This window comes from Sparus aurata, chromosome 1 (assembly GCF_900880675.1).
Source record: "Sparus aurata chromosome 1, fSpaAur1.1, whole genome shotgun sequence".
NCBI lineage: Eukaryota > Metazoa > Chordata > Actinopteri > Spariformes > Sparidae > Sparus > Sparus aurata.
The window spans coordinates 10,447,287-10,462,972 of NC_044187.1; the positions used below are offsets into that span (position 1 = coordinate 10,447,287).

At 39.8% G+C, this 15,686-nt stretch overlaps 1 protein-coding gene and 1 pseudogene across 1 annotated transcript; both read left to right on the top strand.

The window, feature by feature from the left end:
* The first annotated feature begins 1,526 nt into the window (after positions 1 to 1,526).
* Positions 1,527 to 7,716, top strand: LOC115589088 (perforin-1-like; annotated as a pseudogene).
* Positions 7,717 to 9,124: 1,408 nt separating this feature from the next.
* Positions 9,125 to 15,549, top strand: LOC115589070 (perforin-1-like). Its single transcript, XM_030429759.1, has 10 exons — positions 9,125 to 9,250; positions 10,794 to 11,088; positions 11,182 to 11,261; positions 11,527 to 11,572; positions 11,770 to 11,912; positions 12,000 to 12,138; positions 12,222 to 12,302; positions 14,302 to 14,798; positions 14,896 to 14,989; positions 15,292 to 15,549. The coding sequence occupies exons 1-10, from the start codon at positions 9,150 to 9,152 to the stop codon at positions 15,508 to 15,510; spliced, it is 1,695 nt and encodes a 564-aa protein (XP_030285619.1). The 5' UTR covers positions 9,125 to 9,149; the 3' UTR covers positions 15,511 to 15,549.
* The last annotated feature ends 137 nt before the right edge of the window (positions 15,550 to 15,686 follow it).

Genomic DNA, 15,686 nt, shown 5'->3' on the forward strand with positions numbered 1-15,686 from the left:
TGCACGTACCTCAGACACAATAAACTACATATATCCGCCTGCAGGGGGCGCCTTCACCTAGGCCAACGAACACATTTCTGTAGCTAGCTATAAAAATGTAAACTGTTTGATATCTTGGTCAAACTAAATGCTATTAACACCAAATTTGAGATCCTTGGTTGCCATCAGATTGGGAAGGGATGAGCCAAATTTGGCTACACCAATTTTTACGAAATTTGGTCAGTATGATGTAGGGCCAATCCTGAGGTCATATCTTGAAGGTGGTCATGACTGGTCAATGTGGGCGTGGCTTATTACAAGATACACAACAAACATTAATTTCAGCCAAACTATTATGCTGAGAGCTTTGAAATTTATATGGTACAGATAGAATAGGACACAGTTCTTCCATACCAAAAATTACAAATGCAATCGCGTTTTTGCCTGTAACTTCCACATTTTAAATAACACATTCGCAAACCTTATATCCATATGTTCCCTGAATAGAGCTGGGTTTTCTGACATAGGACACGCCCACTTCTGCTGCACATTTCGTTCGCTAAATCGCCACATATGCAAAACCTGCTTTTTCGAACTCCTCCTACAATTTAAGCACCATCTGCCTGAAAGTTTTGGCCTGTGTCCTCACTTTTGCCCCAGGCTTGTCATCTTTTGGGGCCAACTTCCATGGGCTCTGCGATGCACGGGGTCATAGTTGCATGGGGGGGCTTGGTCCCCGTTCATAACTGCTTGCAGTTCTAGTTATATACTTTTGCTGTAGCTACCACGCATACTTTTTCTAAAATACTGGTGGTCCACTGAAGGGGTCTGACTTCATCACTCTATTTGCTCTATCTCTACAGTTTGTCCCCCATTCAGGTCTGGCAAACCAATATTTAACATAAAACACATTACAAGTGGTTTTTATGCTAGTAAACTGCACAACAGAGAGATTATTCTGCCATTTTTAAATGTAATCAACATCATTTGGTTTGAATGTAACAGATGTTTATTTATAAGTCCTATAAGTATTTAAGTCCTACACTGCAGGTTTAAAGGGTCACCAAAGTTACCCCAAGCTACACTAATAAATCAAATCAAATCAATTGTATTTATATAGCCCCAAATTACAATCAAATTGCGTCAATAGGCTTTACAATCCATACCGTGAACAACATCCTCTGCCCGTAGACTCTCAATTCGAGTGAGGAAAAACTTCATATGTTGATGGAAAAAAAACCCCAACAGGGTGAAAAATAAACAATGGAAGAAACCTCAGGAAGAGCCACAGAGGAGGGATCCCTCTTCCAGGATGGACAGACATGCAATATATGTCGCGTGTAAAGAAAAGAGCAACAAGTCACAGTTTACAAGTTACATTAACAGAAAGACTGATACAAGTTATATGTAATAAACCTCATGAACCTGAGCTAAAGGGAGGGCCATTCCATGTTCCATTAGAACTCTCCTTCTCTCATCTGATTTGCTGCCTCTGCCACATAAACTCTGATAAGATAGAAGATTTCAAGTTTCATGTTTGGCTTATCTCTGAACAAAGAACAGAGTCTTTCTCTCACTGGTTCTGATGTTGATGACTGGAAGCAGAGCAGCATCTTTCTCTGCATTTCAAACAGGTAGAAAACTATTTTCTAATGTAACTGGACAAAAGAATTAACAGTCTTTAATATCTTGAACAAACAATTAATATTAAATTACTTAGAAAAGATGCTACTCTGCACGATTCCTTAGACAAAGAGCATGATTTGGGCACTGAGACTTCACCAGACTCCTGAATAACGTAATATGTAATATGTTGGGATTGTGAGGGTTTTCCAAGATCAGATGTTAGGAAAATATATTGACCTCTATTTTTAACAGTGTTGTTGAACCAACAACACTGATATTAAACATCAGCAGATTCAGTCCAAGCATTTAAAGTCAAATATGCAACAGCTTTTGCAGGCACAGAATGACACACAGGTGCACCAGAGTTGAATCATAGTCATTTCAACTTGCACCTTTTGGACAGGGTCGGATGCGTATGATGTGATTTTGTATTCAGCTGTATTTACACACCTCAAACTCATACCGGAAGCAGGACATCAGGAATAGGAACAGAGCCACAGACATAAAGTAGTGGTATAGGATATTAATAGAAAGACACAGTCTTTAATCTATGATGATATATAATCGGTAATATTATTTCGAAGAGAAGAATGTCATCAGTAGATCTCACTACTGTGCAATTCAAAGTCCTTACATGACATAATTGCACATTGCACAGGCATTTTATTCTTCACACAAGGACATTTACTGTTTATAGTATGTTTATCTTTATTTCAAATAGTTTTTATCATATTTTTATTCGAATTGTCATTGTATTGTTTCCAGTAATATATAATATTTATTATTGTCTCTATTTTTTGAGACCTACTCTTGTGCTGCTACTTATTTCCCTCTGTACTGCCGTGTTACCTGTGGATTTCTCCATAGTGGATCAATAAAGGAACATCTTATCTTATCCTAACTGTAGCAATATAATATAGCTGCCACAGTGTGATGGTGCAAAGGACAGGCATATCATGTTGTGCTGAAATAGCAAGGGAAAGAAAGAATCATGTTTTATTGCTTGCACACAATTCAAAGTTTTTATCTTGGCATTTTTTTGATGATACTTGGAAAACTTGGGAACAATGATCACACTGTCTTTCAGTGTAAAACATTAACGAGCAGTTACACAGAGGTGCCTTTATTTATTCATACCAGCAACTAATGCAGATGTGACTACTGCTGTATTAGTCCAGAAGCTCCCTAACATCCTAACAGTTGCTGTCTTCATTTACAGTACAGTTTAACAGTAACACAAAAAATGTATCCATGACTTCCAGCCAATGAAAATCCAGGATCGACATTGTCCCTGATCAAGAAACAAATCATTCAAATTTTTTAAGTTATTTAGAGACACTGTCGATTCACTGTTTCACAGACAACTCAATGTCACAACTGATTTGCCTTCCTTGTAACCTTTAATCATCTTTTTAAAACTAAAACGATATTCATTTATGCTCTTATCTACAATTTTTATCTTTTATATCTTCATAGTTCAAGCATCTCTTCGACTCCAGCCATGACCTCCTTATCAGCCCCACCCCTCCTCTACCTGAGTCTCCTCCTCTTTCTGTCGTACCCCTCCACTGTTCTCTCCTGTCGAATCGGAAACCTCAGCCAGTGTGAGTCTGCTGAATTTGTACCGGGCCACAACCTGGTGGGGGAGGGCTTTGACGTGGTCACCCTACAGCGTAAGGGCGCCTACCTGGTTGACGTGAGGACTTACCTCACCAAAGCCGGCACCTGTACTCTCTGCTCCAACCCTCTTCAAGGCAACACCCTGCAGAAAGTAATAAACATTAAAAATTAAAAAATTAAATTCTGCAGCAACAGTTATCTATACTTTATGTTAATCATGGTTTTCTCACCTTTCATTTTTCAGCTGCCAGTCTCTGCAGTGGACTGGCGTGCGTTAAGTCGATGCAGTGCTGACCTCTACAGCAGTACACACACTTCCGTTAGGTATGATATGAAACAGCATCAAATCAGTTAATGTGAAAATATTTTTGCAATATTTCTGTATTATTTTAGACACAAACAGCCCACAATCTATTCACACACAGTTTCTAAAAGTGGGACAATCCTCTTCAACATGTACTGTAACCACTGTCTTCCTCTTCCTAAATGGTCCATATTCATCATATTAGCGTAATGAAAAAGCTGCAAAGTGACCTTTAAAATAAAAGACCTTTAATTGTGAATTCCTCCTGCAAATTGTGTCCGCAGCTCATTGATCGACACTCACACCTCCCAGGCGACTGACGAATGGAAGGTAGGAAACTATATTATTATCATTATTATTATTATAACTGATAGACACTTAATTCTTTCACCCATTTTAAGAGTGGAGTACCATCTTTTCCCTGAACATTTTATGGAGAAAACACCATATTGTGGTTTATTTATACGCCATATTCAGGTAAACATCAAGCAGATGACAAGCTTTTATTTTCTTACTCAATTTCTCAGCTTGGTATAAATGTAGATAAGTTTGTGACTGCCGGTCTGGATGTGGGAGGAACTCGCTCCTCTGCAGTATAAGTTTGCTTCACAAAAAGCCAGAGAGGACCGCTATTTTTTCAGCAATCACATGGTGACCTGCAATCATTATCGGTAGGCTGTGAAGATTTCTTGCAACACACAATGTTTTTTCAGTCAAGTTTGTTGAGATAATTAACATATCTGTCACTTTGTGTCTAGTTACCGTGTGTCCGACACCCCGCCACTCAGCTCTGAGTTCAGGAAGTATTTGGCCAGACTGCCGAGTCACTACAACTCCTCCACCAGCGATCAGTACAGAGAGCTCATATATACCTATGGCACACACTACATCCGCCAGGTTAAAACACACAGGCAATTTTAATTTCCTTATCTTACAAATAAAAAAACACCTGAACAACATTGTTCTTCATTTCAGGTTGACCTTGGAGGGCGACTCAAACGAGTCACAGCTGCACGAACCTGTTTGTCGACACTGAATGGACTCTCCTCCAGTGAAGTACATTTGACACATTCTGGACAGCGTACACAACACAGGCACACGTTGTTACATTATTAAAGCTGCAGTCTGTAATTCTGAGAAAATTGTGGACTCAGCCAGAAAATTTGAATGAGCTCCCAGGTCACTCCTTCTTCCTCAGCCCTGCCTTCAAAGGCCCTCGCCACAGAGGAGCTTGTAACCATGGTAACAGAGGAAGCTGGATAAGATGTTGCATTCAAATCAGGTTGAATGCTCATTGCTTTCGAAGGGCATTGGCAAAAAGTATTCCCCGATTGTTCTATTTCTGATCAATACAATTTAATTTCAATGACGAGTGCCTCATGCCAAGTCACTCCATTATTTATCCTATTATTATCTCTGGCTCAGTCAATTCTTTCTTTTTAAACGGCTTTTCTTCATCAGTCTACTTCCTTCTCTTGGATGTGGGCAATGGTGGGGCATTGTTCGGCTCTGTTGTTGTTGTCTGTTCTCCGCCATTGTTTACAGTTTAAGCTTGGACCTATCTGGTCATGTAAGAGCAGGCACTGCTCTTGTGCGAGGGAGGGGGGCTGCCCAGTACGTGCAGTGTGAGCGAGGGGGCCACTGGGTGGAGCCACAGACAGCTGACCTGTATCTTACTCTATGCTCAAATCATAATGACAATTTTAGTGAATATAACAAAACAATTGTGACTGATTAAAACTTTAACAATATGCTAATGTTTAAGGTTTTAATACTTCTTTCAAATTTTAGTAATCCTGTATTCAGTTTATCAATGACTGTGGAGAGTCCATACATTTTTTTTTCTTCATGTTGCCATTTTGCATTTGCTTGGATTAAATTTTTCTAGTTTTCTTTCATCATAACGCTGTGCTAATGGTCTTTGTAGATTGAGGCACAAGACCTACTTGGTCAGGAAAACATCATGGTATGGCTTCCCCTGGTCTCCTTAAAGAAAAAATTGAAAATAAATTAAAATTTGGTCACCACAAAAAAACGGCAAGGAATCTCCCCACAGATACACCGCAGGTGACTTGTAATAATTCCAGTTAATAAGTTGAAGATGTGAATGTAATTTGACATATATTGGTACAAATGTCAACGTTTTATAAGTCTGTGCTTTGCATAAACATTTATTGCCCAGTGGCCCAACCTGAGATAACAAACACTACATAGTGTAAAGATCATCACAACTGGGTGACGATAAACGAATGGACACAAATGCACAACTTGACACAAAGTTTAGATTTAAGTAAAAAGTATTTTCGGGGACACTGAGTAAAGAGACAAAAGACCAACTGGCATAGAACAGGGGAAACACAGGGACTACATAGGCAAATTCCAAAAGATATTCCCTCATTTGGTGTGCTGGTTTCAGTTCTGTTGCCTTTAAAGGCAGTAGCATACGATTATAATCATTTTAACACTAATCACACCATTCAGTCGCCCCTTGCCATGGACATTGTCTCTCCACTCATTACAGTTTCAAACTTGTCTGTGGATACATAACCTAGAGCTTTTATTTCCCGTCCTGTCCTCTAGGTCCACTCCTGTTTATCTCTAGGTATCTCTATTGGCCTCGGGAAGTTGTCATTAACTGCTAACCAAGAGCATTGCAAGAAAGTCCAACAGAACCACGGCTTCTCCACCTCGTACAGCTCTGGTCTCCACCAACATTACACTGAGGTGTCAGGAGGCAGTGGTTGGTTAGGGGAGTTTTCTCTCACTCATAACAACTCTCTGGAGTATAGGAATTGGCTGAAAAGTCTTAAGGACCACCCAGATATTGTTTTGTACACCCTAAAGCCAATGTATGAGCTGGTGCACACTGAAACACAGAAAGAAGGGATGAAGGCTGCCATAGAGCAGTACTTAAAAGACAACGCAGTGAGGAAGTCCCCCAGCCAACCATCTTGTGGTTGGCATACTCCCAACATGGCCCCCAACTGCTGTCCTAAACAGGCCTGGAGTGGAAACCTGGCAGTGACGATCATCAGAGCCTGGAACCTGAAAGGAGATCCAGTAGGCAAGACTGAGGGGTGAGTAGAACGAGGTCAGGAATAGAGATCTGAAGTTGATATATCACACTACAATATTCATTCACAAGTTGCTTTTTATTGTTTGCTTTTTTTCACAGCTATGCTGTGATGTGGTACGGCTCCATCCATCACAGGACTCACTGGATCCGGTCAAATGACCCCTGGTGGAACGCTCATTATAATCTGGGCAATGTCAGTAACTCTTCTCATCACAGATCGTCTTAAAATGACTTTAATCCCATTATTCATCCTCAAGGTAACATTAGCTGATGAAGCAACTGAGTCGCAGACAACAAAATCCATCACCTTTGCTTTTGTACAATGGAATAAGTCCCAACCACTCATAGAGTTTGTTCTTAGACTACCTAAAACACTTTCATAAAGACTATATTGATGTATCTGAAAAAAGTACAGGATTATATCTGTGTCTACAAATGTGTCATGTACGGCCTATTGTATAACTAATTTTTTGTGTGTGTGTTTTTTAATGAAGGTGATCACACACCATGGTTTGAGGATTGAGGTCTGGGACAAGGACCTAAAGCATGATGACCACCTGGGATCATGTACACAGTACCTGAGCCAGGGGACACACAGATTCACCTGTCCGACCCAGGGAGGCAGAGGTGGCTTTGAGGTCCAGTATACTCTCACCTGTGACCATCACCTCATTGGGAACCAGTGCCAACATTATAGACCATCTCCACAGTGAGAAACTCACTGCTGGGTGTGCTTTACGTGTGATACCAGACCTGTTGACTACATTGTTTTATGTTGTCATTGAGCAAGCTGTTTTTATAGACATTTGCCTTTAATATATGTTGCAGTGGGGCTGAAATCACATTATGACACTGCTTGAAAACTGCATGAAATTGAAAGAAATGTCTCTTTTTACTTTCAATTCAGTGTTTTTGCTGTCAACCCGTTTTAATAAGACAATTTGAAGTCATCCAGTTTTGAATTTTGCAGGACGGGGTTATGCCTTGTTTTACATTTTGTTTATGTCTTTGTGGTTGTTGGTAATCATTCAGAGTTCAAATGATCAACTACATTTTCATCATGTTTGTCATTGTGTTCCTTCCCATGCAAATAAAGCCTCTGAAAACACGAGTTGTGTCTTTATGTAAAGCACAAATGTCGGAGCTAAAGGGGGGGGGGGGGAATCTAGAATTAAAGCATCTATCATGTGTAAAAAAATTCTAAAGTTATATGAAACATCCTCACCTTCTCACCAAATTTCAGACACCAGGTAGGTAGGGGCATTTTGTTATATTTTGTCTGTTCAAGACCAAATGCCAATATCCAGCTCTTTGAATTGATGTCTGTGCAGAAATATCAAAAACCGCAGTTCGTCAGACCGCCCCTTGAGGCTGGCTCCAAAATCAAGTCAGTCCCCATAAGAGCCCGTGTTAAAATGTTTACAGCCTGGTACAAACAACAGTTTCTATCTCTATAGCTTATTTATCCTTTCATGAGAACTGCACAGGGATGAATCTTTAGATATACTCACTAGTTTAAATTATATTAAGACTTAATGTCATGCAGAATTAGGGGTGTGGCCTCTTTGAGTGTGTACAGTCAGTGTTCTAGACACAGTAGCTTCGAGCTACATGCTCACATTAACGTGGTGATATTTCGGGTGTAAAATGTTTGCTATGTTCTTCATCTTAGTTTCACATGTTAGCATTCGAATATTTGCTAATTAGCAATGACACAAAGTACAGTTGAGGCTAATGAGAATGTCATTTGGTCAAAATTCATAGTATCAGACTGTCAGCCACAGTATCATCTCTAGTTATATACTTTTGCTGTAACTACCAAGCATACTTTTTTCTAAAATAATGGTGGTCCACTGACTTTACAGTTTGTCCCCAATTCAGGTCTGGCAAAGCAATATTTGACATAAAACACATTACAAGTGGTTTTTATGTTAGTAAGCTGCACAACAGAGAGATTATCTGCCATTTTTAAAAGTAAGTAATCAACATCATTTGGTTTGAATGTAACAGACATTTATTTAAAAGTTCTATAGGTAATTAAGTCCTGCACTGCAGGTTTAAAGGGTCACCAAAGTTACCCCAAGCTACACTAATAAATCAAATCAAATCAAATCAATTGTATCTATATAGCCCCAAATCACAATTACATTGCTTCAATAGGCTTTACAATCCGTACAGTGAACAACATCCTCTGCCCGTAGACTCTCAATTCGAGTGAGGAAAAACTTCACATGTTGATGGATGAAAAAACCCCAACAGGGTGAAAAATAAACAATGGAAGAAACCTCAGGAAGAGCCACAGAGGAGGGATCCCTCTTCCAGGATGGACAGACATGCAATATATGTCGCGTGTAAAGAAAAGAGCAACAAGTCACAGTTTACAAGTTACATTAACAGAAAGTCTGATACAAGTTATATGTTATAAACCTCATGAACCTGAGCTAAAGGGAGGGCCATTCCATGTTCCGTTACAACTCTCCTTCTCTCATCTGATTTGCTGCCTCTGCCACATAAACTCTGATAAGATAGAAGATTTCAAGTGTCATGTTTGGCTTATCTCTGAACAAAGAACAGAGTCTTTCTCTCACTGGTTCTGATTTTGATGACTGGAAGCAGAGCAGCATCTTTCTCTGCATTTCAAACAGGTAGAAAACTATTTTCTAATGTAACTGGACGAATGAATTAACAGTCTTTAATAGATCGGACAAACAATTAATATTAAATTACTTACAAACGATACTGTAGACAAAGAACATGATTTTGGGCACTTCACCAGACTCCTGAAGAGTTTATTGATCTACGTAATATGTTGGGATTGTTAGAGTTTTCCCAGATCAGATGTTAGGAAAATATATTGACCTCTATTTTTAACAGTGTTGTTGAATCAGCAAAACTGATATTAAACATCAGCAGATGCAGTCCAAGCTTTTGAAGTCAAAATTGCAACAGCGTTTGCAGGCACAGAATGACACACAGGTGCACCAGAGTTGAATCATAGTCATTTCAACTTGCACCTTTTGGACAGGGTCGGATGCGTATGATGTGATTTTGTATTCAGCTGTATTTACAAACCTCAAACTCATACCGGAAGCAGGACATCAGGAATAGGAACAGAGCCACAGACATAAAGTAGTGGTATAGGATTTTAATAGACAGACGCAGTCTTTAATCTGTTTTGATATATATTCGGCAATATTCAGGTCATCATAAATCCTCTACAACTTCAGGCCATAAGGTGCAACAGTTATCTCCACTGTGGAAGTTATTTTAAAGAGAAGAATGTCATCAGTAGATCTCACTACTCTGCAATTCAAAGTCCTTACATGACATAATTGCACATTTGCACAGGCACATTTATTCTATATTGCACACATCATGAACACACAAGGACATTTACTGTTTATAGTATGTTTATCTTTATTTCAAATAGTTTTTATCATATTTTTATTCGAATTGTCATTGTATTGTTTCCAGTAATATATAATATTTATTATTGTCTCTATTTTTTGAGACCTACTCTTGTGCTGCTACTTATTTCCCTCTGTACTGCCGTGTTACCTGTGGATTTCTCCATAGTGGATCAATAAAGGAACATCTTATCTTATCTTAACTGTAGCAATATAATATAGCTGCCACAGTGTGATGGTGCAAAGGACAGGCATATCATGTTGTGCTGAAATAGCAAGGGAAAGAAAGAATCATGTTTTATTGCTTGCACACAATTCAAAGTTTTTATCTTGGCATTTTTTTGATGATACTTGGAAAACTTGGGAACAATGATCACACTGTCTATCAGTGTAAAACATTAACGAGCAGTTACACAGAGGTGCCTTTATTTATTCATACCAGCAACTAATGCAGATGTGACTACTGCTGTATTAGTCCAGAAGCTCCCTTATTTCATCCTAACAGTTGCTGTCTTCACTTACAGTACAGTTTAATAGTAACACAAAAAATGTATCCATGACTTCCAGCCAATCAAAATCCAGGATCGACATTGTCCCTGATCAAGAAACAAATCATTCAAATTTTTAAAGTTATTTAGAGACACTGTCGATTCACTGTTTCACAGACAACTCAATGTCACAACTGATTTGCCTTCCTTGTAACCTTTAATCATCTTTTTAAAACTAAAACGATATTCATTTATGCTCTTATCTACTATTTTTATCTTTTATATCTTCATAGTTCAAGCATCTCTTCGACTCCAGCCATGACCTCCTTATCAGCCCCACCCCTCCTCTACCTGAGTCTCCTCCTCTTTCTGTCGTACCCCTCCACTGTTCTCTCCTGTCGAATCGGAAACCTCAGTCAGTGTGAGTCTGCTGAATTTGTACCGGGCCACAACCTGGTGGGGGAGGGCTTTGATGTGGTCACCCTGCAGCGTAAGGGCGCCTACCTGGTTGACGTGAGGACTTACCTCACCAAAGCCGGCACCTGTACTCTCTGCTCCAACCCTCTTCAAGGCAACACCCTGCAGAAAGTAATAAACATTAAAAATGAAAAAATTAAATTCTGCAGCAACAGTTATCTATACTTTATGTTAATCATGGTTTTCTCACCTTTCATTTTTCAGCTGCCAGTCTCTGCAGTGGATTGGCGTGCGTTAAGTCGATGCAGTGCTGACCTCTACAGCAGTACACACACTTCCGTTAGGTATGATATGAAACAGCATCAAATCAGTTAATGTATAAATATTTTTGCAATATTTCTGTATTATTTTAGACACAAACAGCCCACAATCTATTCACACACAGTTTTCTAAAAGTGGGACAATCCTCTTCAACATGTACTGTAGCCACTGTCTTCCTCTTCCTAAATGGTCCATATTCATCATGTTAGCATAATTAAAAAGCTGCAAAGTGACCTTTAAAATAAAAGACCTTTAATTGTGAATTCCTCCTGCAAATTGTGTCCGCAGCTCATTGATCGACACTCACACCTCCCAGGCGACTGACGAATGGAAGGTAGGAAACTATATTATTATCATTATTATTATTATAACTGATAGACACTTAATTCTTTAACCCATTTTACGAGTGGAGTACCATCTTTTTCCTGAACATTTTATGGAGAAAACACCATATTGTGGTTTATTTATACGCCCTATTCAGGTAAACATCAAGCAGATGACAAGCTTTTATTTTCTTACTCAATTTCTCAGGTTGGTATAAATGTAGATAAGTTTGTGTCTGCCGGTCTGGATGTGGGAGGAACTCGCTCCTCTGCGTACAAGTTTGCTTCACAAAAAGCCAGTGAGGACCGCTATTTTTTCAGCAATCACATGGTGACCTGCAGTCATTATCGGTAGGCTGTGAAGATTTCTTGCAACATACAATGTTTTTTCAGTCAAGTTTGTTGAGATAATTAACAATTCTGTCTCTTTGTGTCTAGTTACCGTGTGTCCGACACCCCGCCACTCAGCTCTGAGTTCAGAAAGTATCTGGCCAGACTGCCGAGTCACTACAACTCCTCCACCAGCGATCAGTACAGAGAGCTCATATATACCTATGGCACACACTACATCCGCCAGGTTAAGACACACAGGCAATTTTAATTTCCTTATCTTACAAATAAAAAAACACCTGTTGTTCACAACATTATTCTTCATTTCAGGTTGACCTTGGAGGGCGACTCAAACGAGTCACAGCTGCACGAACCTGTTTGTCGACACTGAATGGACTCTCCTCCAATGAGGTACATTTGACACATTCTGGACAGCGTACACAACACAAGTACATGTTGTTACATTATTAAAGCTGCAGTCTGTAATTCTGAGAAAATTGTGGACTCAGCCAGAAAATTTGAACGAGTACAGCTCCCAGGTCGCTCCTTCTTCCTCAGCCCTGCCTTCAAAGGCCCTCGCCACAGAGGAGCTTGTAACCATGGTAACAGAGGAAGCTGGATAACCAAGATGTTGCATTCAAATCAGGTTGAATGCTCATTGCTCATTGAATGGGCATTGGCAACAAAGTATGCCCCGATTGTTCTATTTCTGATCAATACAACTTAATTTCAGTGATGAGTGTCTCATGCCAAGTCACTGTAGGTATGCCGAGACGAGTAACAAACAATATTCATCACATCACGGTAGATGGAGTTACCAGGAAATTATTATGCGGTGCAACGCCATGTTGCCTTTCTGAAGAATGAGTAACGTTGTTTTTCTATACTTATTCAACCACTTCAGAGCGTACTGAACACAAACTAATGTTATAACTGCCAGGTCACTTGAAAGACACTTTTGCTAACCAGTGGCCATAAAGAAAAAGCTAAACACTGCAGTTTAGCAAGCTAGATTTACCAGCAAGCTACGTTGCTCAACTGCAAAATTATAAGCCGGTATGCACTATTGCAAGTATTACTGTAACCGCTGCCCCCATAGCCTTGTGGCTAAAAAATAGAAGGATATATATCAAGCAGGGGTCCTTACCAGTTCAGCAGAAAAGCGTCCAACTCTGCATCGCTCTTACAAACCTGTAGCTCCCTCCAACTCTGAAATTACGCTTCGTTATTTATCCTATTATTATCTCTGGCTCAGTCAATTCTTTCTTTTTAAACGGCTTTTCTTTGTCAGTCTACTTCCTTCTCTTGGATGTGGGCAATGGTGGGGCATTGTTCGGCTCTGTTGTTGTTGTCTGTTCTCCGCCATTGTTTACAGTTTAAGCTTGGACCTATCTGGTCATGTAAGAGCAGGCACTGCTCTTGTGCGAGGGAGGGGGGCTGCCCAATACGTGCAGTGTGAGCGAGGGGGCCACTGGGTGGAGCCACAGACAGCTGACCTGTATCTTACTCTATGCTCAAATCATAATGACAATTTTAGTGAATATAACAAAACAATTGTGACTGATTAAAACTTTAACAATATGCTAATGTTTAAGGTTTTAATACTTCTTTCAAATTTTAGTAATCCTGTATTCAGTGTATCAATGACTGTGGAGAGTCCATACATTTTTTTTTCTTCATGTTGCCATTTTGCATTTGCTTGGATTAAATTTTTCTAGTTTTCTTTCATCATAACGCTGTGCTAATGGTCTTTGTAGATTGAGGCACAAGACCTACTTGGTCAGGAAAACATCATGGTATGGCTTCCCCTGGTCTCCTTAAAGAAAAAATTGAAAATAAATTAAAATTTGGTCACCACAAAAAAACGGCAAGGAATCTCCCCACAGATACACCGCAGGTGACTTGTAATAATTCCAGTTAATAAGTTGAAAATGTGAATGTAATTTGACATATATTGGTACAAATTTCAACGTTTTATAAGTCTGTGCTTTGCATAAACATTTATTGCCCAGTGGCCCAACCTGAGATAACAAACACTACATAGTGTAAAGATCATCACAACTGGGTGACGATAAACGAATGGACACAAATGCACAACTTGACACAAAGTTTAGATTTAAGTAAAAAGTATTTTCGGGGACACTGAGTAAAGAGACAAAAGACCAACTGGCATAGAACAGGGGAAACACAGGGACTACATAGGCAAATTCCAAAAGATATTCCCTCATTTGGTGTGCTGGTTTCAGTTCTGTTGCCTTTAAAGGCAGTAGCATACGATTATAATCATTTTAACACTAATCACACCATTCAGTCGCCCCTCACCATGGACATTGTCTCTCCACTCATTACAGTTTCAAACTTGTCTGTGGATACATAACCTAGAGCTTTTATTTCCCGTCCTGTCCTCTAGGTCCACTCCTGTTTATCTCTAGGTATCTCTATTGGCCTCGGGAAGTTGTCATTATCTGCTAACCAAGAGCATTGCAAGAAAGTCCAACAGAACCATGGCTTCTCCACCTCGTACAGCTCTGGTCTCCACCAACATTACACTGAGGTGTCAGGAGGCAGTGGTTGGTTAGGGGAGTTTTCTCTCACTCATAACAACTCTCTGGAGTATAGGAATTGGCTGAAAAGTCTTAAGGACAACCCAGATATTGTTTTGTACACCCTAAAGCCAATGTATGAGCTGGTGCACATTGAAACACAGAAAGAAGGGATGAAGGCTGCCATAGAGCAGTACTTAAAAGACAACGCAGTGAGGAAGTCCCCCAGCCAACCATCTTGTGGTTTGCATACTCCCAACGTGGCCCCCAACTGCTGTCCTAAACAGGCCTGGAGTGGAAACCTGGCAGTGACGATCATCAGAGCCTGGAACCTGAAAGGAGATCCAGTAGGCAAGACTGAGGGGTGAGTAGAACGAGGTCAGAATTGAGATCTGAAGCTGGTATATCAAACTACAATATTAATTCACAAGTTGCTTTTCATTGTTTGCTTTTTTTCACAGCTATGCTGTGATGTGGTACGGCTCCATCCATCACAGGACTCACTGGATACGGTCAAACGACCCCTGGTGGAACGCTCATTATAATCTGGGCAATGTCAGTAACTCTTCTCATCACAGATCGTCTTAAAATGACTTTAATCCCATTATTCATCCTCAAAGTAACATTAGCTGATGAAATAACTGAGTCGCAGACAACAAAATCCATCACCTTTGCGTTTGTATAATGGAATAAGTCCCAACCACTCATAGAGTTTGTTCTTAGACTACTTAAAACATTTTCATAAAGACTATATTAATGTATCTGAAAAAAGTACAGGATTATATCTGTGTCTACAAATGTGTCATGTACGGCCTATTGTATAACTAATTTTTTTGTGTGTGTGTTTTTTAATGAAGGTGATCACAAACCATGGTTTGAGGATTGAGGTCTGGGACAAGGACCTAAAGCATGATGACCACCTGGGATCATGTACACAGTACCTGAGCCAGGGGACACACAGATTCACCTGTCCGACCCAGGGAGGCAGAGGTGGCTTTGAGGTCCAGTATACTCTCACCTGTGACCATCACCTCATTGGGAACCAGTGCCAACATTATAGACCATCTCCACAGTGAGAAACTCACTGCTGGGTGTGATACCAGATCTGTTGACTACATTGTTTTATGTTGTCATTGAGCAAGCTGTTTTTATAGACATTTGCCTTTAATATATGTTGCAGTGGGGCTGAAATCACATTATGACACTGCTTGAAAACTGCATGAAATTGAAAGAAATGTCTCTTTTTACTTTC